This window comes from Pelodiscus sinensis, chromosome 29, assembly GCF_052426305.1.
Source record: "Pelodiscus sinensis isolate ZL-2025 chromosome 29, ASM5242630v1, whole genome shotgun sequence".
Lineage (NCBI taxonomy): Eukaryota > Metazoa > Chordata > Testudines > Trionychidae > Pelodiscus > Pelodiscus sinensis.
Genome location: NC_143080.1, coordinates 271,225 through 297,683, shown reverse-complemented (window position 1 = coordinate 297,683; position 26,459 = coordinate 271,225). Strand labels below are relative to the sequence as shown.

General features: G+C 51.0%; 1 protein-coding gene across 1 annotated transcript; it reads right to left on the bottom strand.

Annotated features, from left to right (window-relative positions):
• Window positions 1-93: 93 nt before the first annotated feature.
• LSM12 (LSM12 homolog) lies at window positions 94-22,366 on the bottom strand. Its single transcript, XM_075918421.2, has 5 exons — window positions 22,162-22,366; window positions 19,590-19,723; window positions 3,983-4,092; window positions 2,523-2,649; window positions 94-1,752 (listed from the first exon to the last, which is right to left on the bottom strand). Exons 1-5 carry the CDS (start codon window positions 22,280-22,282, stop codon window positions 1,660-1,662), a joined length of 585 nt encoding a protein of 194 aa, XP_075774536.1. The 5' UTR covers window positions 22,283-22,366; the 3' UTR covers window positions 94-1,659.
• Window positions 22,367-26,459: the final 4,093 nt, after the last annotated feature.

Below are 26,459 nucleotides of genomic sequence, written 5' to 3'. Positions count from 1 at the left end.
AGAGGGGCCTGTAGGCTCGAGTCTGCCCGCACCCCTGCCCCGGCTCACTGAGGGAGCCAGGCTGCAGCCAGACAAACCCACTGAGGCAGACACTTTTGATGGTTAAAAAAATTTTGGGTTTTATTATTTTGCTAAACAATACTAAAAAAAATTTCCATTTTGTAAAGGCAGGGCTTGAATTATTTAATTTTGATCCATTTATTTAAAAAAAAGGGAAGGGGGAAGATCATGGCAAAAAAAGACACTCCTGTAGCTTTGCCACACCCATGCCTAGCGTAGGAGGAAGCCAGTTTCACAGGCTCCCTGGCCTAGCCTGACAGTGCGGTGGCTGCAGATGAGATGCCAAACGGACCAACGCACGAATCCCAGATGGCTACGGGTACAGGGGAAGACAGCCCAGTGACTAGGCTTTTAGAGTTGGGTTCGACAGAGTGACAAAAGCCCTAGTGCTCGTAGCAAATGGAGCACAGTGCGGCACTGCTGGAACAGATCCCAGAGCGCTCTGCACGGGCGCTTGGCCGTATACAAACCATGTCCCAGCTTGTAAGGGCCCCAGATGTGCACGTGTCCAGAGCAGAAAGGGGATCAAACAAACAGGCTGCTATCCAAGTCCATTTGGATCATTTTAACATTTAAAAAAATAGAAGCCTACACACGACATTTGGTTGCCTGAACCATTGCAATGCAAGAGAAAGCTACCGCACCTCCAGCTCTGCCAGCCCACTGAGGACGAGATACGGCTCTGTGGTACTGTACTGTGGGAGGCAGGGAGGAGAAAATTAGCAGCACCATCCTGTGTTATTCCTAGCGCCTGCGCCTTCCCACACTGGGCCAACGTGTCTTTAGCACAGGACAGTAAGAAAGCAGGGTCAGTCCCAAGTCCCCAAATCGGAACGTGTGAGCTCTCCAGAGAGTCACAGGCAAAGCCACCGAACTCCACAGGGCTGAGTAGGGGTGGGGAGGGTTGTTTTCTTTTTTTGCCATGATCCCAGTGAAGAGACCTGCTAGAAGCAGAAAATATTTAAAGAACATTTTAATATATATATTCATATATATATATATATATATATATATATATATATATATATATATATATATATATATATATATATATATATATATTCATATATATATATATGTAAAGATAAGAAAAATAAGACTAATTCAAGCCTTGCCCTGTGCAAACAAAATTAAAATGGGACCATGCCGGTGGCAGAAAGGTCCCGATTGAGTTAACACAGTCAGATTGTTATTTTTATTTTTAGCAGGGTGTTTGGGAGGGCAGATTCTTCCTGCCTCAAAGCAGGGAGTGGGGAAGGAGGGGAGAATGGTAGACCCCTTTACAAAAATAAAAGGGGCAAGGGTTTTGTGGGGTGGCGGAAGAGGAAAGTCAAAAAATAAAACTAACAAAGTCTGACTGTCCTAGGCGAAAACATGGCAGACGAAAAGAAAGGTTGTTAGTCAAGTCATGGATGATCTTTTAAATTACTCTCTCTGTTTTAAAGTCTAAAGTTTGGAAGTAGTGAGCTCCCTGTTAAAGAGCCCTGGGGAAATAAAATAGACTCCTGGCCCTCCCCCGCCCCGTCTCCTTTGAAGAAATCATGTTATCTTCTGCTGGATCTTGGAAGAGCGCCGCCTGGTGATGGGATCCACCAGCACTCAGGATGACAGCGTGGTTTCCTTCTGTGTTTGCTGTGCTTGTGAACCTTGCATCACCTTTTGGCTTTCCACATCTCTAAAGTGTTTCTCAACCTGCCGAGGGGAAGAGAAAGGGAAAAGCTGGATCAACGTTACGGGATTTGAATTGTACAGGGTCATGGGGGCGGTGACAAGAGACTTTTGCTGCAACCAGCGCCATGGGATTTGCAGAGCGGACAGGGATTATGGGCGCACGCTGCACCTCCTCTGGCCTGGCAGATCGGAGGCTGCCAACAGTTCGGAAGCCAACAGCTCTACTTGTCCTACACGCCGGTCTGCAAGGAACAGTCTCAGTCACAAGCAGGGCGGAATGGCAAGGCCAAGGCTCAGACCCTCCCCAGAGGCCAGCGACATCACAACTCCCTTAACCGCTTCTCAGCCTGGCTGCTGTCAGTAAAACCTGGGGGAGTGGAAAGCAGAGTCCAACCATGTCCGTGGCCTGGCTCCATAGAGACTCCACAAGGAACGCTTACAGGAGACAGTGGGCCATAAGTGGGAGACACTAGGGATGTTAAAATGCATTTAATTAATTAGCTGTGTAACCACTGAAAACGTTACACGCACATGGGGGGGGGGCGCCAAGCTGCTCCCCATGCACACCGGGAGCCTGCGTGTAACCATGAAGATTAACTGATGAGTCCAGGCTTGGCCCCCACAGGTATCTCACTGGGAATGCGAATGGCTAACTGGTAAGTATCACCTTTACTGGCCACGGTTAACTGGTTGGAGGGGGCATAAGCGGTTAATGTTTAACTGGCTGACTGATAAAACAGGACTTCATATCCCTAACCTACACAGTGGCACTCACCCTCCCCTCAACTTACTATTTTGCGTACATGACTCAGGGCACTTCCCTCCTTGCCTTTGCAGTTTTCCACTTGGTAGGGAGGAGCAATAATGACGTCTTCCATCACCACTATGTTCTTTTCTTGCCATTTACAGTCTTTAATGCTGGGAGAGGCAGAAACAAGGCAGATTTTACTACCACCAGCCCGTCCTCACCCCCACCCACTGCTGCCCAGCACTTCCAGAGCCAGAACACTCCCTCTCGCACCCACTTCCTCCCCTCACCCATGGACTTAGGTCCCTTCACTGGCACAGGAAGTGCTGAACCCAGATCACTGCCCACATGAACAATCCTTGGGGTGTGGTTGGGCCAACAGTCCGTCATCACTGAAGATGCAACCGGCACCTACAGGGAAGAGTTATGGAAGCGGCATGCCAACGAGGGATGTGTCTGCAGCAAGAGATGCACACTGCCCAGAGCCAGCGTTGGGGGCTTGCAGTTACAGTCACCCCTGTTACAAGTTGTTCTGCCAGGCAGAGATGCAAACCCTTGCTGCTGAGGTGCCACGGAGCTGCCTGCGTTCAGAGGAGCGGGAGAGCTCCCACGGACCTGTGATACTAGACCGGGCCTCAGGCTGGCACAGCTGCTCATCAGACCCGCACAATCGCTCGCTAGTCCATAGGCTGCAGGCTGCCAGCAGCCATGGAGAGCGATGAAATGGCACAGCCCCGAGCCAGCGAGGCAGGACTGAGACCAAGTCCCAGGGGGCTATTCCACCCACACGCTATAGGGCAGCAGCGAGTGGAGTTGCAGTCAGCTGAAGTGCAGCCTAGAGCAGCAGCCAGCAGCGTGGCTAGACCAGCTTAGAGATGGCCACACAGCACACATGGCAACGAAAGGGAAGCAATGGCAAACCCAGGCCCAGCCCGAGGCTCGTTACGGTGCCTGGAGATCCTGCTACATGTACTGGTAGCTCACAGCATGTAACCTGACACTGTGGGGAGTACTGGGGCTCTCTGAAGCGGTCTCAGGAAGAGTTACCCCACCTGTTAAGAACACAGGCACAGGCGTGTACCCAAGGGCTGGATTTGGAAAAGGGGCAAAAGGGTGAACGAAACAGCAGAGACATCCCACCCAGGGTTGCCAGATGATTTAATAACCCCCCCCCCCCCCCGCGAAAAGAACCACCATGAAAAAAAAAGAGGAAAAAAAGGGGGGAAGGAGACTAAAGTTAACAAAAATAAAGGAATAAAGGGCGCTGCGCCTTTAAATGGTCTCGCACTCCTCACTCCCCCTCCCCTGCCCGACATGGCCGGGGAAAATTGTCCCCGCCGGGCTTCCGTCCGAGGGAAACAGGAAATACCGGACATTTCACACGTCCGGTATTTTCTGGGTTTTTTTTATTTACCAGACCGGGGACCAGAACGACAGACAGTCTGGGCGAAAACCAGACACCTGGCAACCCTACTCCCATCCACTCTCCGGAAAGTAACTTACGTCTTATGTATAGTCTGGAAAAGCTGCTGTCCCTCCAGAGAGACTCCAGCACTAATTGCATACGCCTGGCTCAGTTTCTCTTCTTTCTCCGTCCGTGCTTTGTTGGCAAGCTGGAGTGAGGGAAACAAAGACCTGGAGCATTAGTGATTTTGACCACAAACAACAGAGTGCTGCTTCATCGCTCCCACTTGGGAAACAGAAAGTAACACTGGCCAGCCTGCATTTGACAGAGGCAAATCCTGCCAATGAAACGGTTTGTACAGAAGGCCACCCGTTACAGAAATAAAATGTTACATGACAATCACAGGGGAAAAATCAAACTGAGCATAAAGCAGGGCTCCAGGAGAAAGACTTCAAGCCTCTGCTAGTGCAAGAACAATCCTGTAGCCCACAGCTCAGATACGCACTGAGTTTGAGCAGGCTGAGTATGAAGCCCTGCCCCAAAGATCTTACAATCTTACAGATTGTAAGGTCTTTGGGGCAGGGACTATCCCCACTCATACAGCTGTCAATCGGAAGCACCACAATTCAGCTCCACTGCATAGAGCTCTGACTAGTCAAAGGGGAGATTCCTACTTGCATCACATCTGTTTTACAGCTCAGTTCTCTGCCCCACCACTGTAAATCCAGCCGGGCAGGCAGGGAGCTGTGACTAGGCTTCATGCTACCGGACCTTAGTTCATGTAAGGGACTGTCAGGTTACAGAGATGGTGCCACGAGCCTCTCTGAAGAGCCAAGTCTCCTGGTCATGCTCTGACTGTCACCTCTGCAGAACACAGCCCTTTGGGGTCTGGGGGGTGGGGCCAGGACTGTGCCTTCTAGGCACTAGAGCAGGGGTCTGCAGCATATGGCTCTTCTGAAGTTCAAGCCCAGCCCTGCCTTGCTCCCCTGCACTGGTGCTGCAGCAGGCCCCCAGGCAGCCTCCCCTTCTTGCCCCCCCACATAGAAAAGCCACTACAGGGCCCTTTGTTTTTTGGAGGTGGGGGGGAGGAGAGGGCGAGGTGATGCCTTGTGGCTGCTCCCACCCCCAGCACAATCCCATTGGCTAGTTCTGGCGAATGGAAGCTGCCTGTTTCAAGAACAGGCCTCAGGAAGCACCAATGCCCCTCCCCTCAGGCTCTTAGGTCAACAAGCACATGGCCAGGCAGCCTGTGGGGGCAGAACAGGCTCCTTCCAGAAAAAGATGCTGAGCTGCAAGTCTCACTGGTAAGTGTCTGGTAAGAGCCTCCCCACGTTCTGCCCCCCCACTCCAACCCCCTGCCCCACATAACCCAAATCTTCTGCCCCCCTCCCAAGCCCATACCTCCTCCCACTCACTGCACCCCAAACTCCTGCCCCAGATCACAATTCCCTCCTGCCTTAGGTCACAACATAACCCCCTGCACTGTAACCCCCTGCCCTAAGTTACAACTGCACCCCAATCTTGTGCTTTGGGTCACTCCTTCACCCAAACTCAGTGGCCCCCGGACCCAAAAAAACCCTTCCCACCCCTACCATAAAGACAATGCTGAAACCTTGTGTTGGATAGTTTTACTTTGTTTAAAAATGAAGCTCAGCCAACAAACCCCCAATCAGGGCCCAGCCCCCATCTGGCTGCACCCCTCCCCCCACACCAACCCTGAACCCATCATACACCTGAACCACCTGCCGTGAGCCCCTCATGCCCCCACAACTAGGGATGTTAAATATTGGTAAATTGAACAGTCAAGTAACCTCATGAATTCTTATCGGTAAGTCGACCATTCTGCAGTCCCCAGGGGTTGGTCTAGCAGCCAGTGCACGCTGGCCTCACTCCCGATGAGCCCCCAGCCATGCCTCGCTGCTGCCTCTGTATCAGAGGCAGCAGCACGGGGCAGCAGCAATCCCTGTCTAGGGCAGGTCTGAGCTCTTGGACCCAGCATGAGCCGGAACTGAGCTAGGCTGCCTGCTCACCTGGCTCCTTATACATTTTAAATGCAGAACCGCAGCAGGGGTAAGTCCCTGACTCATCGCAAGCCAGGACCGAGCTGGGCTGCTGGCCAGCCTGCTAGAAGTTTTACCGGAAGGGGGAGAGAAATGCGGGCAGTCTTTAGCATTAACCCATAAACTTTTGCTTATCGGTTAATCAGTTGATGGACTACACTATTACATCTCTACCCACAACCCCAGACTCCTGCACCCCCACATCCCCAGCTATAAAAGTCTGGCAGAAGACAGCCTGAATACACACAGGAGGCTGGATTTGACCAGTAACGATGTAAATGTCAAAGAAATGTGTGAAAAGATGCAACAGCAGAAGTCCCATTAAATAAAGTCTATGAATACAAGGTTTCATTTTTGCTATTATTAATCTCTGACAAAGTCCCTCACCAAAGACTTAAGTGAAGTAAGTTTTCATGGGATAAGAGGGAAGGTCCTTTCATGGACTGATAACTGGTTAAAAGACAGGAAACAAAGGGTAGGAATAAATGGGAAGTTTTCAGAGCGAAGAGGGGTAATTGGTGGGGTCCCCCAAGGGTCTGTCCTGGGACCAATCCTATTCAAACTTATTTATAAATGGTCTAGAGAAAGATAAACAGTGAGGTGGCAACATTTGCAGAGGATACCAAACTGCTCAAGATAGTTAAGACCAAAGCAGACTGAAGAGCATCAAAAAGACCTCACCAAACTAAGTAACTGCCATTGTTGCCCAAATGAAATTTAATGTGGATAAATGTAAAGTAATGCACTTTGGAAAAAATCATCTCAACTCTACATACAATATGATGAGGACTAATTTAGCTACAACTACTCAAGAGATCTTGGAGTCATCGTGGATAGGTCTCAGAAAACATCCACTTGATGTGCAGCAGCAGTCACAAAAACAAAAAATGTTAGGAATCATTTAAAAGGGATAAAGAATAAGACAGAAAATATCTTATTCCCTCCATATAAAACCATGAGACGTCCACATTTTGAATACGGTGTACTGATGTGGTCGCCTCATCTCAAAAAAAAAAAAGATACATTGGCATTGGAAAGGGTTAAAAAAGGGCAACAAAAATGATTAGGGGTTTGGAACAGGTCCTATATGAACAGAGATTAAAAAGACTGGAACTTTTCAGCTAAGAAAAAAGAGGAGCCGGGGGGATATGGTAGAGCTCTATAAAATCATGACTGGTGTGGAACAAGTGAATAAGGAAAAGTTATTTACTTATTCACACAATACAAGGACTAGGGGTCACTAAATGAAATTAACAGGCAGTAGATTTAAAACAAACAAAAAGAAGTTTTTGTTCACTCAGCGCATAGTCAACCTGTGGAACTCCTTGCCAAAGGATGTTGTGAAGACTAGGACTTTAACAGGGTTTAAAAAAAAAAAAAGAGCTAGGCCAGTGGTTCACAAACTTATCAGCATCGTGCCCCCTTTTTGATTTTTGAGAAATCCTCACCCCCTCCTCCCCCAAAATAGCAACAAAACTTGAGCAAAAAAATTTAAAATAAAATAAAGGAACTGACCGGGGCAGCAAAACTTGATGGGGAGAAGGGGGGGCGGGCAGCACTGGGATGCCCCATGCAACCCCTGCAATTTCTCCCCCCCCCCCACCAAGAGGGGCTGTGACGTAGTGGGGGTACCTGGATGGTTTCTATGCTGCTGGCTCTGGGGTAACCCCCACTGGCTGCCATGGGTATCACGACCCAGCGAAACAGGATGAGTCACTATGCAAACCAGTATGGCCAGACACCCCCCATGGAGAGGAACAAAGGAAGGTGGAATGCTGCCCTGGCTGGGGGGCAGGGCTGGAAGAAGGTTGGTTAGTTGCTGTCTGAGAGCATGGAGGAGACAGCCTAGGGAAAGGGGCTGGAGTTTAGGGGCCCAGTCTCCCCCATCTCAAGGGGGCCTGAGGCATCCTAGCCCAGCTCTGTGACCAGATTCCATCTGTGCTGTATCCTGGAGAGGCAATAAACTTCCTCTATTCCACCGGCTGGTGCAGTCTGTGCCATTTCGGGGTGCAGGAGACGGGGGACCCCCAACGCGCCGTCACAGGGGCATGCCCCCCAGTTTGGGAACCCATGAGCTAGACAGATTCATGGAGGTTAGGTCCATCAATGGCTATTAGCCAGGAGGGGCAGGAATGGTGTCCCTAGCTTCTGTTTTTCTGGAAATGGATGACCGCTGTGTTCTCCCCCTCCGGGACGGCTGGCATTGGCCATGTCGGCTGACAGGATACTGGGCTAGATGGACCTTTGGCCTGACCCTGTATGGCTGTTCTTATGTTCAAATCATTATGTCAATTATCAAGAATACTAAACTGTATATTTTCAGTTATGCAAACAGGTATTCTCTTACAGCTCTTTGTTGACTACCTGTTCTGCATTTTGATATAGTTTGGCTCTTTGTTCTGAAAAGGTTGCTGACCCCTGCATGAGAGTAACACGGCCAATACACACCTGACAGGAACCTGCACAGAGACTGCGGCCAGGATCGGGCCCCACTGGGCCAGGCACTATGCGGAGTAGGGATGTGAACGACTAGTCGACTATCCAATAAGCAAATGTTTACTGAATAGTTGACACACGAGTCATTTACCCACCCTCGCTGCCTCTATCAAAAAGAGGAGAGGAAAAGCGGGTGATTCACAGCAGTAGCACTGTGTGCAGCTCGGGGGGTCAGCTCAGGCTCCATGCAGAGCTTCTGTTTTGAAACGTGGGGAGCACAGAGCCAGTGGGGGATTCTTTAAGTATTCCCCCTGCAGCGCTTTTGCCTTTGAAGTGTAGCAACAGCCCTGACTACAGCTACACTTCAAAGGCGAAGGTGCCCTTATCGACTTGTCAATGCAAACTGCACTGACTATTCGATTAGCCGATTAATCTAAATGTAACCTCCCTAATGCAGAGCTAGAAGAGACGCCGCCTCAAGGTGTGCATAGTCTAGTAGCTTCTGTGCTGGCGAAAGAACCATTTTTTGATAATCTTGCAAGCTGAGTTACAGCTCAGGGAGCAGAAGTAAAAGGTTCCTAGGCATTGTCGGCCATCTGTACCTCTGGGGAAAGTCTCCCAGAACAGTCGGTACTTGGCCTCAGAGGAGATGGCCAACAAGCCACACCTGAAACTGATACAGGTTCCTACCAACTAGGTATGGGACAGAACGCAAGTCACAGAACTGTCAGGTAGCTGCAGCTTGTTTGATCAGCGCTGGATGTGCACTAGACAGACAAGTCTGAAGTCCTGCATTCCACTTCCATCACCCAGAGAAAGCCTACTGGGGAAAAAAGCGCATGATGCCTGTTTGCTTTAGGTACCACACTGGAAGCTAGGGACTTGAAATGCTCATGCTATGCATGTTTCTTTCACATGAAAAACACATCTCTGTAATTCATGGTTGAGATCATAGGTTAAGTTAGTTTGATGGTAGCAAAAAATAGTGGGTGCAAACAGGCCTTTACCCTTCTCATTCAAAGATCTTTATGTACTTAAATTTAAAAAAATTGAAGTGTTTTTAAGGTAGTATTAGTAACCATATCTGTCCTGGAGGCCCAACAACATTGGGGCTTTACAGTCACATTTTCCTATTCTGTGCCGCCTCATTACAATCTGTTCCTTCTCCTTGTGTGTGCTTGGCACAGTATACAATGCACAAAGCAGCAGAATTGCCCATCTCCTAATCTCAGAGTCATGGTCATTTCAGGTATCAACAAGAGCGGGGGGGGGGGGGAGGAGAGAAGGGAAGGAGGGTTACTGTGGTTAGGAGGGCTTGTCTACACTGGGAACTGGATCAGCATAGTTATGTTGGAACAATTCCAGCATAGCTACTGTTCCCCCACCTCCCCCCCAGGATACTATTCAGAATAAGTGCAATTTTGTTCCCAAATAGTTACTCCATTCACAAAGCCAAGTAGTTACTGCAGAATGCAGTTCTCATGTAGGGGGAGTTTACTCCAGAGGAGCTAAGTTATGCAAGAACAGCTACAGCTGAATAGCTTCCAGAATACTTATGTTGGTCAATTTCCCAATGAAGACAAGGCCTTTCTGCATGTGAAGTGCTTTGAGAGATGGAAAGCATCAAGTATTTCCTGCACTCAGCCCATAAGGGGGGGGGGGGGGGACTGCTCACAAAGCAGGAGTATCCTAACTCTAGACAAGGTCAGTCTTTAACCAAAAAAAAAAGCCAAACTGACCTCTAGTCCCCAAGTCATCCCATGGGACCTAGACCATGGAGAGGTTGCATTGCTACAAGTCAGGCATTCCTTTTACCATCGCCCACTGCAATACTACCAACTGTGCAGAGCATTGGCATGCTGTAGGCATAACAAATAAGTCAGAAGCTCTGACTAGAAGAGATCACTGCAGCACTAGATGTGTGACCTAGAAGCCGCTGTGGAATATGTGGTCATGAAGGCTATTTTAACAAAGCAGCAATGCAGTTTTCACCAGTTATAAAGAAAAACCCAGTTACAAAAGGAAGTTTCTTTCCTTCTAGGTCAACCTTCAGCTATCAGATGCAGAGAAAATCTACAGAGCAGAAAGCTGGCCCCACTCATGCAAGTGCTTGAATAAGTCCCTTTATCAGGTCCAGTTAAACGCATAACCTGGGATATTTACAACATCTGTAAAGCATGCAACAGCACAGCACAAAAAGCACGAGCAAGCCAACACCTCAGATGAGAGGGCTCCATTCCCAACTGACAGAACAGGGATGAATGGGGGAAGTTAGCAGACTGGCAGCAGAATGAGGATTCTGTTTTGCTAGGGATATCAATGTGTAGAAGACTACACGATTAACTGATAAGCCTGGGCTTACCAGTTAATCCCTCAACTACAGGCTGCCCCCCCCCCCCCGCCCTTGCTTCCTCTGTATCAGAGGGGGCGGGGGAAGCCAGAGCTTGTGGAGAGCTGGCTTTTAAGCTAGCTCCCCACAAGCGCTGGATCGGCCTGCTTGTCCCCATCACCACACTGCTGCCTAGGAAAGTAAAACTTTGATTTGGCTAATCGAACAGTTGGTGCAATTTGCACCGACTATTCGATTAGTTGATAAGGGCGCTTCCACCTTTGAAGTGTAGTTGCTATACTTCAAAGGTGAAAGCACTGTGGGGCGTACAGGGCCAATGGCAGCACTGCATGGGAGTTCCCAGCTGACCTCTGACTCAACGCGGCACTGCTGCTTTGAAGCGCCCCCTCCTCGATGCCTCTTTCTGATAGAGGCAGCGGGGGGGGGAGGGGGGGAAGAGACGTGAGTAGTCGACTATCCAATAAGCTTTTGCTTATCAGAGTGTCGACTAGACGTTCACATCCCTTCTGCTGCCTTGGATAGAGAAGCAGCAGCGCGTAAGGTGAGGGGGCATGCAGGAGCTGGTAAGTGCAAAGAGCCAGCTTTCAAGCCAGCTCTCCATGGACCTGCCTGCCCCCTCTCCCCGCTAGCTCCCTGCAGACGGAGGCTGCTCTGTGTCAGCAATCCCTGCCCGTTGGGAGCTCAGCACCTTGTGGACAGGGGCTGCCACCAGCCCACACTGCTATCTCTGTATCAGAGGCAGCAGTGCAGGGTGGCAGGCTGAGGTGGTTTTAAACTGGCTCTCCTCACAGACCAGCTCCCGCCTGTCACCCAGCACTTCTGCCTCTGATAGAGAGGCATGAGCATGGGAAGGTAGGAAGATCCCCAAGAGTGGGACTGGAGCGCATTGGCTGCTGGCCCCACCTCCGGGGACTATCGAATAGTCACGTAACTACAAACATTTTGTGTGGTTACACGACTATTCAATTATACACCAACATCCCTACTCTGCCAGAAAGCATCCCATGCCACCTGACCCTAGGAAGCGTTTTCTATAGATACAAAGCCATTTTACAAAACACCACATCCCAGGGCAAAGTCTTCTCACACCCCAAATAAAGTCACTGTTAGCTAGAAATGGCACATTTTGCACAGCTATCAGAGGCAGTTTCAAGATTCTCTCCTCTTACCAGTATGAAAATCCTAAGTTCCACAAAGCAGAGAAACCTTGCTACACACAATTCTCAACAATAGTAAGTGATCAATCGCCCATGCCACCCACAGAGAAATGGCTGCCCAAAAAATAGTCGGTTGTATCTTGTTTTAGTGCTCAGATCAATGAGTCTCACTGGGACAGTATTTTGATTCCTTCTTATGTGCCCCAAATGACTGTCACCAAAGAACTGAAATACCAGAAGGGGGTGGAAGGAATCCCTCTGGCCAAACAAGTGGCGCTGATTGGTGATTTAGTTAAAGGTCCCTCTGAGAGAGAATTTAATTTGGTAGCTGCATTACAAGACTCATTCCAGCATAGCTTTCATCGTAACTTACAAAGGATCAGACTCATCTAAGCAACAACTATGTTCCCATATGGCTGCTGACTAGTGGAAGTAGGTTTTTTTTTTGCAGAAGTGTTGCTTTAATGGATTTGTACAACAGAGTATGGCTGGCTCACCTAGTTGTCAGAAGACAGAAGGTCTATGGTGATCAGGGGAGCAAACAGCCTCACTGGGATCCTGGGCCGGGGGGGGGGGGGGGGGGGTGTACCTGAAAGGAGCAGGGCCCCAGGACAGCTGCCACCTTTGCCATCCCCCACCTTCCTGGTCAACAGACCTAGTGGTGATCAGTTAAGGCTGGACCAGTAAGGCATCCCCTTCTGTAGCCGAGAAGTGAGCAGCTAACCAAGAGCTCACTCATGGCACACATGCACCAGTTTGTTCCCAGTTGCTTGGGTTTGGGCATAAAGCGTTTCACAGAAGACTCCTCTGAACTCTGAAAATTTGATGCTCAGACAAACTCTTTGTCCATTTGGAGGCTGGATTTAGCTCCAACCAGTGGCTACGCTGGAGAAACATCCCCTATCCAACGGCCTGGCATGTAAGAACACACACAGGCGAGACCAGTCAGGCTTTAGAGGGGACCCTGCCTTGGGAAGAAAAGTAGCAACCATTACACTGCAGGGAGCACGTCTCCTTGGCGAGGGACTGCTACAACACACCCCGCGCAGCAGCCCAGTGTTGGACAAGTGGCCAGTTCCCTACTCTGCCAGACTGGCTGAGGGAAGGCCTCTACTGGCAGAGAGCTCAGCTCACTGTCTACGTATTGCCAGATCCCAACCTGGGGCACAAACACCATAAGGCAAAACTAAGCACATCCCAGATAACACTCTCCTAAATTCAACAGCACCTTAGTCCAACAAAGAGAGAGAGAGAGAAGTGGAAACACCTAGGACTCTAGCCCCGCGCCTCACGTAGCATTACTCCCGGGTAGGTGACTATGGGCAACAAGCTCACATTTACATGAGGTCATTAACCCCAAGCATCAAGCTCCAAATTGTAAAGGTCTTTACAGAACAAGTGTCAGAGCTCACAAGACATCTCTATTACTCGGCACTGCTAGCAGTGAAAGAAAAACAAACTGCATCTGCAAAAGCCTGGTACAGTTTCCAATGCAAGCATTCAAAGCCGTTTCACTGTCAGCTACTCTGCAGTTCCAACTCCCTCAGTCGCCAAAAGCCTCTGAATTTGCTTCTATGAGCCTATTAAGCAGATTCAGCTACACACCTTGTGCAATAGCTCTATGAATGAATGAGTCACTTCCCTTCCGTATCACGTATGTATGAATGATACAATGCGCAAGGCTCAAAGAAAGCCACTGAGTTCTAGTCACATTCCTCCATCCCCCAAGACTCCTCCCACCACAGTTACTAAATGGCAGCTATGTGAATTAGCCAGAGCGAGCTATTGCCATCTGATCCCACAAGGACCGCTCCCAGTTCAGAACTACACAGATGCAGGGTATGACACCTCACTCACAGGCGAAAGCAATGGCTTCATGATAAACCAGCAGTTTAGTTACAACAGGGGAGGCAGGTGCCCATCAATGAAGGGCACTGAGTTGCCTGCAGCCATGTTCAGGCCCCAGGAGCACTCCCTGCTACATCTCTTGGCATCCTCTCTCAAGGGCTACAGCGCCAGGGAAAAGGATTCTAGGGGGCATCTGAGGGTCACTGGTTGTAATCGCAGTCACAGTAAAAAGAAGTTCACAAGCTCATCTCATCCACCCCACCCACAGAGCCACCTATTTTGAAGGTTCCCCTTAAACTACGGCTTTAGTTTCCACTGGAAATGCTACCTCCAGTCAGGCTAAATCTACACTGGCACTTTACAGCACTGTAACGTTCTGACTCGGGTGCGAAAAGCCTTCGCCTCCCCTCCAGCAGCACTGAGAGCCAGGCCCCAGCACTGTGAGCTGCTCCCTAGTGGAGCTGGTTTACATAGAGTATGTGTGCCGTGACCACACTTTCCAATTTTCACAGCTCCTTTCTCTAACTCCTCTCCTTTGCTCCAAGGCCATAGATTTAAGAGACCTCAAGTCAGATCCTTTCCATAATATCTCCCTGGTTTGCTGATCACTTCAACCACAGAACTGTCCCATCTCAGCTGGATCTTCCCATCTCAGCTCTTGGTAATTCTCTATTTTAATCTTTTGCATCCCATTTCTGCAGGCATCACAAATACCACAGCTAGACTGTCACAACAGCCCCCTTTCCACCCTGCGTTCCGGCAGCATAGCCATTTACCAGTCTTATTCAGAAGAGTCCCTCCTAGTTGAAGTTTTTCTCCACTTTCCGTGCCTGCTCATCTCAGCTCCCCTTCCCAGAGCACAGCTCTCACTTGTGCTGTATACAGGATTTCTTCTCCAAGCTGCCTCAGCCATCCACCTGCAACAGATACTCCAATATCCCTTTCCCTCTCCCTCATTCTTCCATTCACCAGGGGACTAGTAGATATGGATCCTTACTTTGCGGTCTTAAATGGCAGATCTCCCTCTTTCCACCTTCGTGTGTCACTCCCACTCTTCCTATATGAAAGTTGTACTCAGTTAAGATGTTCCTCCTCTCACTCTACAGCTTATTTCCCAGTCCTGCAGCATCCAGACACCCTGCACACCAGCCTTTGGAAGAAGTTTTGTAAGTGGAAGAGATGAAATGCTGCAGGTGTCTCAATCAGGCAAAGACTTTTTTAGTTATGACAGCAGACAGACTTCTGGACACTTGTGACTGCAGTGGAAGTGCCGTTTGATTTGGGTTTCTTGCACTGGAGAATTTTGGTAGTTATTCTGCTAGCAGGAAACCTTCAGCCCAGAGGTTCCCAACCTTTTCCAGATGGGGACCCATTTTGACAATTCAAGACAATTTGGTGACCCAAGGCAATTCAAAAATAGGGAGGGAGCAGAGCCAGCTGGGGCGACACTTGGCGACCCATATTTGGGTCCTGACCCATAGGTCGGGAAACCCCCGTGCTTTACACAAATGCTCTCCTTACATAATTGTTAGTTAATACACTTTAAAACAGTGGTCCCCAACGTTTTGGGGCTGCCAGGTGCCTGGGCTGCTCACAGGCCACGTGACTGGGGGCGGGGCCAAGCACGCGCCGTGCGCCCAGGGCCAATCATGCGCCGCGCACTCAGCGCCGGCACGCACCGCAACCCCAGGGCCGGGGCTGCCCATGGCTGGCACCTGCCGCACGCCCGGGGGCGGGGCCAGCCCAGATTGCTCCACAGGCGCACATAAATGGCCCAGCGGGTGCCACGTTGGGGACCACCACTTTAAAATGTGTTATGCATACAGTGATTTCCTGCCATAGCCAAGTAAGGACCTGTATGTCCATTATATCTAACTACCAGCATTTACAGTTACAGCAATTGATGCAACTACAGGGTGTAATTACACCTGTACAGTAATTGGGTCATTTGATACCATAGTCAACATGATAATCCATCAATAAGACAAAGGAAACTCTCATAAGCCACAGACAATGCCACTAACGCACATATGTGTGGTTCCTAGGCACCCTGCCATGTTATCTTACCATTGATGCCTGGGACCATCACAAATACTATCCCATCTGTTCCAAATGATCCCCATCCGGATCAGAGATTGCTTTTTTAATGGGTGGTTTGCCTCATCACCCCTAAAAGCTTCCTTAAAGATGGCAGCCACACCCTGCTTAACTTTGCTACTCAACTACATTCCCTGTCCTTCTGCTTGAAAATGAATCCAATCAGAGCCAAACCCAAAGTTTACCTACATCTTGAAGCTTCCAAGTTTCTCGTATTTCTACCCTTTTCCCTTTGATTTTAGCTCACAAGAATGCTAACCCCACCAAGGCCCATTGAGCTGACTCAGCCCTGCCATGCTAAGATCACACTGAAATGCAGCAGGAGGATGTATTTGTCTACCATGCAGTTACTGACTAGCACCATTCTCCAACACTCTAGGGCAGGAGTGGGGGACTTTTTTTGGGTTGGGGGGGGACACAAGTGAGAAAAAAAGAGCCTGGACAACAGCCCCTGGCCTGAGGTTCCTCACCCCTGCTCTAGGGTGACATTAAAAGGCCAGCACTGATCAAGCGAAACCTAACCGCTGGTCTGGCCACACACATGCTGGCTGCTCCGGGGATCATGGCCGGTGGCTGCCAGAGCTGAAGCCAGCTGTTTGTGACAGCCGGGGTACACATATTATTTGCATATTTATCATTTGCATAAGACAATGTTACTAGTCTGCCAAAAGTTTGTGAATGGGTTTGCCAGTCTGCGGTATAAAAAAAAAGGTTGGGAACCACTGCCCTAGCTAACCTACATCTTCTCTTACCACTGTATCCCCAGCCCAGTTAGCTGGAGCATTTGACACAAAGCATCCAACTTTTCTGACAGCACAAGATAATTTCCCTTGTACTCTCTCAGACAGGACCTCCAGAAAACCAGAAATGATCTATTTTAGAAGGGAAGTTATATTCAAGTTACACAGAGATCCCTGATACACAAAACTGGCCATCCCATGTTTTCCAAGGCTTCTGCATCCTATCATCCTAGGACCATGCTGTCCAACCAGAGGCAGACTAGCCACACTCAACTGGCCAAATAGTAATAGGTGGCTAGTGTGTTGGACTACGGCCCAAGTAGCTCTGATCTACAGGCAGTCCCCGGGTTACGTACAAGATAGGGACTGTAGGTTTGTTCTTAAGTTGAATCTGTATGTAAGTCGGAACTGGCATCCAGATTCAGCCACTGCTGAAACTGATCAGTTTCAACAGCGACTGAATCTGGACACCAGTTCTGACTTACATACAGATTCAAGGTAAGAACACCAGGCGTCCCCAAGTCAGCTGCTGCTGAAACTGATCAGCAGCTGATTCCAGGAAGCCCGGGGCAGAGCAACTCTGCCTCAGGCTTCCTGTAGTCAGCCGCTGGTCAGTTTCAGCAGCGGCTGACTTGGGGACGCCTGGGGCAGAGCAGCTCGGGTGCTGCTGGGTTGGTCCAGTAGCGCGGCCGCTCCTCGGCGCTACTGGACCAACCCAGCAGCACCCCAGCTGCTCTGCCCCAGGCGTCCTGATTCAGCCGCTGCTGAAACTGATCACCAGTGGCTGAATCAGGACTCCTGGGGCAGAGCAGCTGGGGTGCTGCCAGGTTGGTCCAGTAGCGCCAAGGAGCGGTGCTGCGGGACCAACCAGCAGCGCCCCACCTGCTCTACCACAGGCCCCGGGCTTTGCTCCACATCTCCCTGGTCTGCTGGGGAGGGGGCACTAGCTGCGTCCCCCCCCCAGCAGACCAGGGAGACGCGGAGCAAAGCGGCGGAGGACCCGGGCCGGACCCGCGGCGCTTCCAGATCAGCTTCCAGACCAGGCGTCCCGCCGCTCCAGTCCTCCGGGCCGAGAAAATCCCCGTTTGTAACTGCGGATCCGACATAAGTCGGATCCGCGTAACTTGGGGACTGCCTGTACTCACCAGAACAGGAAGCCTCCAATGTATGGCAATCGCTTGGAGACTGAATAAAGCAAATGTGGGGAGACTGCTTAAGTGTTAACCTAGCTAGTCTATCCATCAGTGTCATTGCCAAAATGGGAAACAAGCACATAGAACTCTGCAAATTTGCAGATAGCCGTGGATGTCAATGCAGATATCCATGGACCATTTTTGTTAATAGAGATGCAGATATAAATACAAGGTGTTTTGACCTGTGATTCTGTAGCCAAATACAGCCCTCCCAAAGAAACCCTGGGTGCTGCAGATAGCAGTGTTAGGGGACTCGACTAATGGCATGCTCCGTGAGCAATGAATGCACAACCCTGCAGTAGCACTGCAAGAAGACAGCAAGGTATTTTTCAGCCAAGTTACCCAGCCTGACCACTGGTGGTATCTGAAGAGACTGTTGCACTTTATACAAAAAGGACTGTGTTAGCCCTGGTGTCCTGGCTAAACGCCAGCTCAGGTGATCATAATCCACCTGCCCCAATTTCCACTGCAGTTACACAAAGGAAGGTTACTCTTCACTTCCTGCTGTGTTGCCAGGAAAGCACTGTGTTACCTATCACTGAGATACCAGGGCTTTAGCAGGATGCAGAGGGATCTATGCAGCTGCAGAAGAGGAGGTGGGAACAGAATTGTAATGCATCAGACAGCCAATGAGATAGTGAATGTAGGAAGCCTTCTGTCACTGCCACTTCACACAGTTTAATACTCAAAGCTGCCATTGTGCCTGGTCCACACCTTGAAAGTTAGATTGACATAGCTAAAGCACTCAGGGTGTGAAAAATCCACACCCAAACACTACAGCTATGCAGTGTAGATGCAGCTAAGTGGATGGTTGTCATCATAGCTACTGTTGTTCAGGAAGGCAGTCTCCTACAGCAATGAGAACACGTCTTCTGTTGCTATAGGAAGAGTCTACACTACAGCGGCACAGCTGGAAGGGTCTACACAGTAAAGGGTTACAGGGGTTTAGTACAGAACTGCCACGGTGGTGTCCTAATGTAGATGTCTTTGGATCATAAGTCCACATATCTTATAAGCCTTTGAGACCCACCACAACACAGTAAAGTCCTGACAGAGCTGGGTCTTGCAGTGGTCCCAAATTGCACCCACAGCACTTGAAATGCCAAGAGCATAGCACAAGCGTTAAGCCACAGTGCCAGTTTCCAAGGGTAAGGCCATGTTGAAATCAGATCCAAAAGCATGGTGGATTTTCTGTGTAAACAAGCCCCAAAACGAACCTATATACGGTAGTCATGGCAGACAACTGTCCAGAAAGGCCTGGTAAAAAAAAGACTTATGAAAAGTTGGTCTTGTCAGGTGCCTTGTAACCCACACCCAACAGAAGAATTGGATGGCAATAGATTCCTCCTCTAGCTTCATTCAGCCAGGAATGCACCGTACTATGTTTTGGCAAAACAGAAGCACCTAATGAAGCCTGGTCACAAGATTCCAGACTCTCAAATTTTCATCTGCACAACAAGGAGCTCAGCTGCCCATGGACCAATCACCTTGGAAGACCATTCCTCCCACAATTTCTACTGTAGCCTAATGACAATTGCCAAGTATAAAGATGCCCAGGCTGCCCTTTTATAGAAACTTTAATGCACGTTTAAGTGCTTCACTGCACAAGAAGAACCAGAATAGCACCATGCACATGACCAGTCTGATTTAAATTGATAAAAGCCATGTCAACTAACCAAATATCATGCAAAGTAGGATATTTAAACAGTAAGAAATGCAACTGATTCATAATACAAGTAACAGTGCATTTACTCTTCCTGTCAATTAAATCAAGCATAAATCCATGAGCACACAAAAGGAGAGACAAGGATAAAGGGCCCTTACCTTGCTAACATTGAGTGAAGCTAAAGGAGGAGGGGTTTCCGTGCGGTCATTAATTATTTCCACTTCTGAAACATACTGTAAGTTTACGAGCAGGATATCTGCGTGGTTGGGCTTTCCACTGGAAGAGGGACATTCTGGAGGAAAATAGCATTAAGGAAAACAAATCCAGGCGGACACAGTTAACAGCTCTGAAATGAAAACTGGCAAGGAGGGCTACATGATACCGGTTAGGGAACAAATCAACAGAGGAGTTAGATTTTCAGCAGGTAAGTTCTTCCACCGCACTAAGGTGTATAACAGTGAAATGATTGGTCAGCAGTAAAAAGCAGAAACAGTGCTAGCAACAATTATTTAAACACAGCTGCTGCCAGCAGGGGTTTCCTGACCATGGGACTGAATCTGTTTTTGCTAATAACTGTTGTAAGTACACTAGACAACCTCGGATGCTGCATGATCTGCAGTGTACTTTTCAGGAGCACACAGAACCTTCCCCATTCTAGTCAAGGAAGATAGAAAGGGCAAGATTTTCAACAGACATGGGGCAAGGTTTTGCTGATCAGTACAGAGAACAGTCACTAATCCTTTGTTTCTCAACATGAAGAAATTGAGCAAAATAAGCCACTGCCGAATAAACTACTCTAGAATAGCTCTGTGGGGGCACTCTTTCTGGAGTAAATGTACACATGGGTAGCTACTGCAGGCGAGCAACTGAGCTTTAATTTCATACCCAACCATACTCCAGAATTACTTGTCTATAGAGAGAAACCTTAACACGCACCGACTACGTCTAGACTGGCATGATTTTCCGCAAATGCTTTTAATGGAAAAGTTTTCCCATTAAAAAAGAGTGTCTAGATTGGCATGGACGCTTTTCCGCAAAAGCACTTTTTTCGGAAAAGCCTCCGTGCCTATCTATACGCAGTTTTGTGCAAGAAAGCCCCGATCGCCATTTTCATGATAGGGGCTTTTTTGAGCAAAACAATACTGCGTTGTCTACATTGGCCCTCTTGCGCAAAAGCATTTGCACAAGAGGGCTTTTGACCGAACGGGAGCAGCATAGTATTTCCGCAAGAACACTGACAATCTTACATGAGATCGTCAGTGCTCTTGCGGAAATTCAAGCCGCCAGTGTAGACAGCTGGCAAGTTTTTCTGGATAAACTTGCCGGTCTAAGCGCAGCCACCGGGTTTCTAGACCAAATAACATTCCCTTACTGCAGATGCAACCTGAACACAAGTTACTCTATTAATACTTTCACCTACATCTATGGATGACAAGCTCTAAAGAGTCATAGAAGAGATTTTTCCATTCATAATCACACTTCAGAGAACATACCTTACATACATTTGAGATAGTTTGTCACTTCTAGAATGACAGAACCGTGTAAATTAGACACCAGCTTACCACCCCCAGAAAAACCTTTATAGCACTGACATTAATTCCTGCGCAATCTGTTCCTGCTGAAGAGGGATAGTTAGTCCTCCTCTCCTTCATCTGTCTGCTAGAGTAAGCAGAGAAGAACATATAGAGACGAGTGTGGAGACTGCATTAGACATATGGCTCTGCACGCTGCTTCTCCACTCCTAGGAGGAGAGGGAGTCTGGCCTCAGCCATAGAAATGAAACAGTCTGCAGCTTAAAAGCCGCCAGCAATCAGCTCTCCCTCCACCACAGGAAGAGCACGGCCCTCATAAAGGGGAGAAAGGTGGAAGAGGAGGAGAGCACACGGGGAAAGCTGCGTACAGAGCGCACCCTTCCCCAGGAAGCCAGGCCCCGGGCCCACCAGGCACCCTCCGTGCGCCGCCTCTTCCTCTCCAGGGCTCCCGCGGCCCGCTCGGGCCCTGCCTGGCACAGGTGCGGGGAGCGGCCGGCCGAGGCCCCCCGGGCGTGCGGGGAAAGGCGCGGGGCCCGCTCCCGGCGGCTCTGCAGGTGGGAGCGAGACTGAGCGGGGGCTCGCGACGGCCAGTGCCCCCGGCCCGCCCCCCGCCCGCACACACGTGTCCCGCGCCGCGCCCCCGCACCCCCCCGGGCCCACAGGCCGCCCCCCCGCCCCGCGGATACTGAGCGCCGCCCCCCCCGGCCTACAGGCCCCCCCGCGCGGCGGATACTGAGCGCCGCCCCCCCCCCGGGCCCACAGGCCCCCCCGCCCCGCCCGGCGGATACTGAGCGCCGCCCCCCCCGGCCTACAGGCCGCCCCCCCCGTCCCGCGCCGCCCCCCCGGGCCCACAGGCCCCCCCGCGCGGCGGATACTGAGCGCCCCCCCCCGGGCCCACAGGCCCCCCCGCGCGGCGGATACTGAGCGCCCCCCCCGGGCCCACAGGCCCCCCCGCGCGGCGGATACTGAGCGCCCCCCCCCCGGTCCCACAGGCCCCCCCGCGCGGCGGATACTGAGCGCCCCCCCCCGGTCCCCCAGGCCCCCCCGCGCGGCGGATACTGAGCGCCCCCCCCCGGGCCCACAGGCCCCCCCGCGCGGCGGATACTGAGCGCCCCCCCCCGGTCCCACAGGCCCCCCCGCGCGGCGGATACTGAGCGCCCCCCCCCCGGTCCCCCAGGCCCCCCCGCGCGGCGGATACTGAGCGCCAGCATCTTGCTGGGGTAGTCGAAGGCCACCACCTCGCCCTGCAGCCGCTGCTCCTGGCACGTGCGGCACGACACCTGGCTGCCCACACTGAAGTACTCGCCCGGGGCCGCCATCTTGTCTCAGCAGCGGCGGCCGCGGCTCGGCTCAGCCCCAGGGAGCCCCACGCCAGGCGGGGGGCGGGGCCAGGCCGGGACGTCGGCCCGCGCGCGGCGTCTGGCGTCATCGCGCAAGGGGGCGGGGCCGCAGAGAGGGAGGGGCGTGGCCAGCCCTGCGAGCTGAAACAAAAGGCAGGACCGGGCAGCGCTTCACAGGCTCCCCGGACGGTTTATTAGGGGATGAGCTTCCGGGGCCGGACCCGCCCCTAGCAAAGTGCTGCCTGGTCCTGCCTTTCGTTCGGCTGCATCTCCAGCACTATGCTGCATGCACGGATTGGGATCTGCCCGGTGTGTCACCCCCACGCCTAGGCGATAGCTACACTCGCGGCTCCTTGCACAAGTACGGCCGTCCTTGCACGAACCCGCACAGCGTCCACACTGCCAGCCCGCTCGTGCGCAAGGAAATGTACAGTACGGCTGGGAAGAGAGGGCTTCTTGCACAAGAGCGATGCTCTTTTCTAACAGGTGTAAGCTCTCTTCCGCAGGAGCTGGTGCACAAGGAAATGTACAGTACGGCTGGGAAGAGAGGGCTTCTTGCACAAGAGCGATGCCCTTTTCTAACAGGTGTAAGCTCTCTTGCTCAGGAGCTCGTGCACAAGGAAATGTACAGTACGGCTGGGAAGAGAGGGCTTCTTGCACAAGAGCGATGCTCTTTTCTAACAGGTGTAAGCTCTCTTCCGCAGGAGCTGGTGCACAAGGAAATGTACAGTACGGCTGGGAAGAGAGGGCTTCTTGCACAAGAGCGATGCCCTTTTCTAACAGGTGTAAGCTCTCTTGCTCAGGAGCTCGTGCACAAGGAAATGCACAGTACGGCTGGGAAGAGAGGGCTTCTTGCACAAGAGCGATGCTCTTTTCTAACAGGTGTAAGCTCTCTTGCTCAGGAGCTCGTGCACAAGGAAATGTACAGTACGGCTGGGAAGAGAGGGCTTCTTGCACAAGAGCGATGCCCTTTTCTAACAGGTGTAAGCTCTCTTGCTCAGGAGCTCGTGCACAAGGAAATGTACGGTACGGCTGGGAAGAGAGGGCTTCTTGCACAAGAGCGATGCTCTTTTCTAACAGGTGTAAGCTCTCTTCCGCAGGAGCTGGTGCACAAGGAAATGTACAGTACGGCTGGGAAGAGAGGGCTTCTTGCACAAGAGCGATGCTCTTTTCTAACAGGTGTAAGCTCTCTTCCGCAGGAGCTGGTGCACAAGGAAATGTACGGTACGGCTGGGAAGAGAGGGCTTCTTGCACAAGAGCGATGCTCTTTTCTAACAGGTGTAAGCTCTCTTGCTCAGGAGCTGGTGCACAAGGAAATGTACGGTACGGCTGGGAAGAGAGGGCTTCTTGCACAAGAGCGATGCCCTTTTCTAACAGGTGTAAGCTCTCTTGCTCAGGAGCTCGTGCACAAGGAAATGTACAGTACGGCTGGGAAGAGAGGGCTTCTTGCACAAGAGCGATGCTCTTTTCTAACAGGTGTAAGCTCTCTTCCACAGGAGCTGGTGCGCAAGGAAATGTACAGTACGGCTGGGAAGAGAGGACAGCTCACACATGGCAGTGTGGACGTGTTCTTGTGCAAGACTTCTTGCGCAAGATGTTCTTGCGCAAGAAGCCACCACTGTAGACCACTACAGCAAGAGACAAGAGCAAGGGGAGCCCTACAGCCTCAGCTGAGAGCCAGCTGGGTTGTAGCTCAAGCTGTAGTGATTCCTACACTAAGCTCCAGCGTGCCCAAGGTTGAGTCTATGCGTGCCCCTTGGCGCCGTTGTGGCTCTGTGTGCTCCTAGCTGGTGGCTATGGTATATATGGTCATGCCAATTCTCTTCCAGAATATGATCTGAGGAAGTGGGTCTGGCCCACAAAAGCTCATCACCTATTAAACCATCTTGTTCGTCTTGAAAGTGCTACATAGTTTTTCCTTTTATCTTGGTTATGACAGTCTTGTGGCCCACTGAGGCGAAGAAGGGCCACTCACTAGCCTAGGTTCCTCATTGCTGCCTTACAGGAATGCTGCATTAAGTAATTCCCAAAGTGGGTTCATGCAAATAAACAACGAGGAAAATAAAGCTCATATTTATTATTCACCACCCTTTCTGCTGTGGCAAATGAGTCAAACATTTTACTGACACATCAACAATCAGTTCCCCAACCCAGAAAAATGATGGCTGTGTCTAGACTGGTATGACTTTGCGCAAACTCTTGCCACCTGTCTACACTAGCCGCGAGTATTTGCGCAAGAACACTGACGTTGTAATGTACAAAACCAGGGCTTCTTGCGCAAATACTGCGACTCTCCCGCCCAGGGATAAGCCCTCTTGTGCAAGAGGCCAGTGTAGACAGCAACGTTAATTTCTTGCGTAAGAAAGCCCGATGGCTAACATGGCCGGCAGAGCTTATTGCGCAAGAGAGCGTCTACACTGGCACGGATGCTTTTGCGCAAAGGCACATGCCAGTCTAGACGCTCTCTTGCGCAAATACTTTTAACAGAAAAACTTTTCCGTTAAAAGTATTTGCGCACAATCTTGCCAGTCTGACGCAGCCATACAGTCTACCAGTGGTTCCCAAACTTTTGGGCATCACACCCCCTTTTTGATTTTTAAGAAACCCTCACCCCCTCCAAATAAAAAATAGCAGCAAATCTTGTTCAGCAAAAGCAAAAAAAAAAGGAACTGCCCCGGGCCGAAAAACAAAAATAGCAGCAAAACTGGAGGGGGAGAGGACTTGAAGGGGGGGGGCTGGGTCACCTCACACCCCCCTGGAATTTCTTCACGCCCCCAAGTTTGGGAACCCATCCCAATACGGAATGCATGTGTGATACAAATATAGGCCCCAGTCCCTGCAAGGAGATCCTGGCACCAGTTGTGGATCTTATTTTTCACTAAAGTTTGCAGTGTAGCATGTGTGCAAAAAAACAAAAATCAAACAGACAAGCCTACAAGCAACCAAAAACCAACACACCTGAACAAAAAATACAGTGGCTCCAATCCTTAAAAAGATGCTATGACGCAGAATAAAATAGTGAACTCCTCCAGTTTCCTTATCCCTGGTGAAACACTTTGCATGTCATCATTCCAAAGTAGCCAAGGCTGCAGCAATCTTGGAGAAGCAAATTGCACCATGAAAGGATGGATCCCAAACTCATTTTCTAACTTTTTTGCAAAGGCTCATGATACCATCTACATGTTTTGTTAGTCTATAAAGTGCTACAGACCAGATTTTGTTTTTTAAGTTTTTCTCTTATGAACATCCCTTGAGGAAGCATCAAGGCATCTTCCTTACTTTTTCCGAAAGGGACAAAGAAAAGGTTTCATTGTCCCTTTGTAAGCAGCAGTTTAGCAAAAAGAAGATTTGTTTATTACCACTGAATAAATTAAAGGTAGCCTACAAGCATTTCTTTCTTTGTTTTAACTCTGGTGTGTGATCCTTTTTGCTTCTTAATGCAGGAGAAAGGCTGCCTGGAAGGTGGCAGTGGAGGATGGGGGCTACAGGAGGCAGTGCGGGTAAGGCTACAAGTGGCAGTGAGGACATACAGGAGGCACTGGGAGGGTAACAGGTGGCATGGGGGGGTGGGTACTGGGGAGTTACAGGAGGCACTGGGGGTGAGTGCCGGATGGGGTCAGTGAGTGCCGGGGGGGATTACAGGGAGCAGTGTGCGGGGGTGCGTGCCAGGGGGGCTACAGAGGGCAGTGGGGGGGGGGTGTGTGCCAGGGGGGGCTACAGGGGGCGGGGGGTGAGTGCAGGGGGTCAGAGGAAGCATTGGGGGGTGAGTGCCGGGGGGCTACAGGGGGCAGTGGGGGGGGGGGGGGGTGAGTGCCGGAGGGGGCTACAGGGGCCGGGAGGGTGAGTGCCAGGGGAGGGTCAGAGGGAGTGGGGGGGGGGTGCGTGCCAGGGGAGGTCAGAGGGGTCAGTGGGGGGGTGCATGCCGGGGGGGCTACAAGGGGCGGGGGTGAGTGCTGGAGGGGGCTACAGGGGGCAGGAGGGGGTGAGAGCTAGGGGGTCAGAGGGGGTGGGGAGAGTGAGTGCTGGGGGGGTCAGAGGGGGCAGTGGGGGGGTGATTGCCGGGGGGGTCAGAGGGGGCGGGGGGGTGAGTGCCGGGGGGGGGTCGGAGGGGGCGGGGGGGTGCGTGCCGGGGGGGTCGGAGGGGGCGGGGGTGTGC

Bases quoted from the DNA above. Each gene is read 5' to 3' on its own strand.
- LSM12 (XM_075918421.2), bottom strand. From the start codon at position 22,282: ATGGCGGCCCCGGGCGAGTACTTCAGTGTGGGCAGCCAGGTGTCGTGC. The intron at 19,724-22,161 runs GTATCCGCCGCG...ATTTTCCTCCAG, and splicing joins CAGCAAGATGCTGGCGCTCA to AATGTCCCTCTTCCAGTGGA. The intron at 2,650-3,982 runs GTAAGTTACTTT...TGCCTCTCCCAG, and splicing joins TTCCAGACTATACATAAGAC to CATTAAAGACTGTAAATGGC.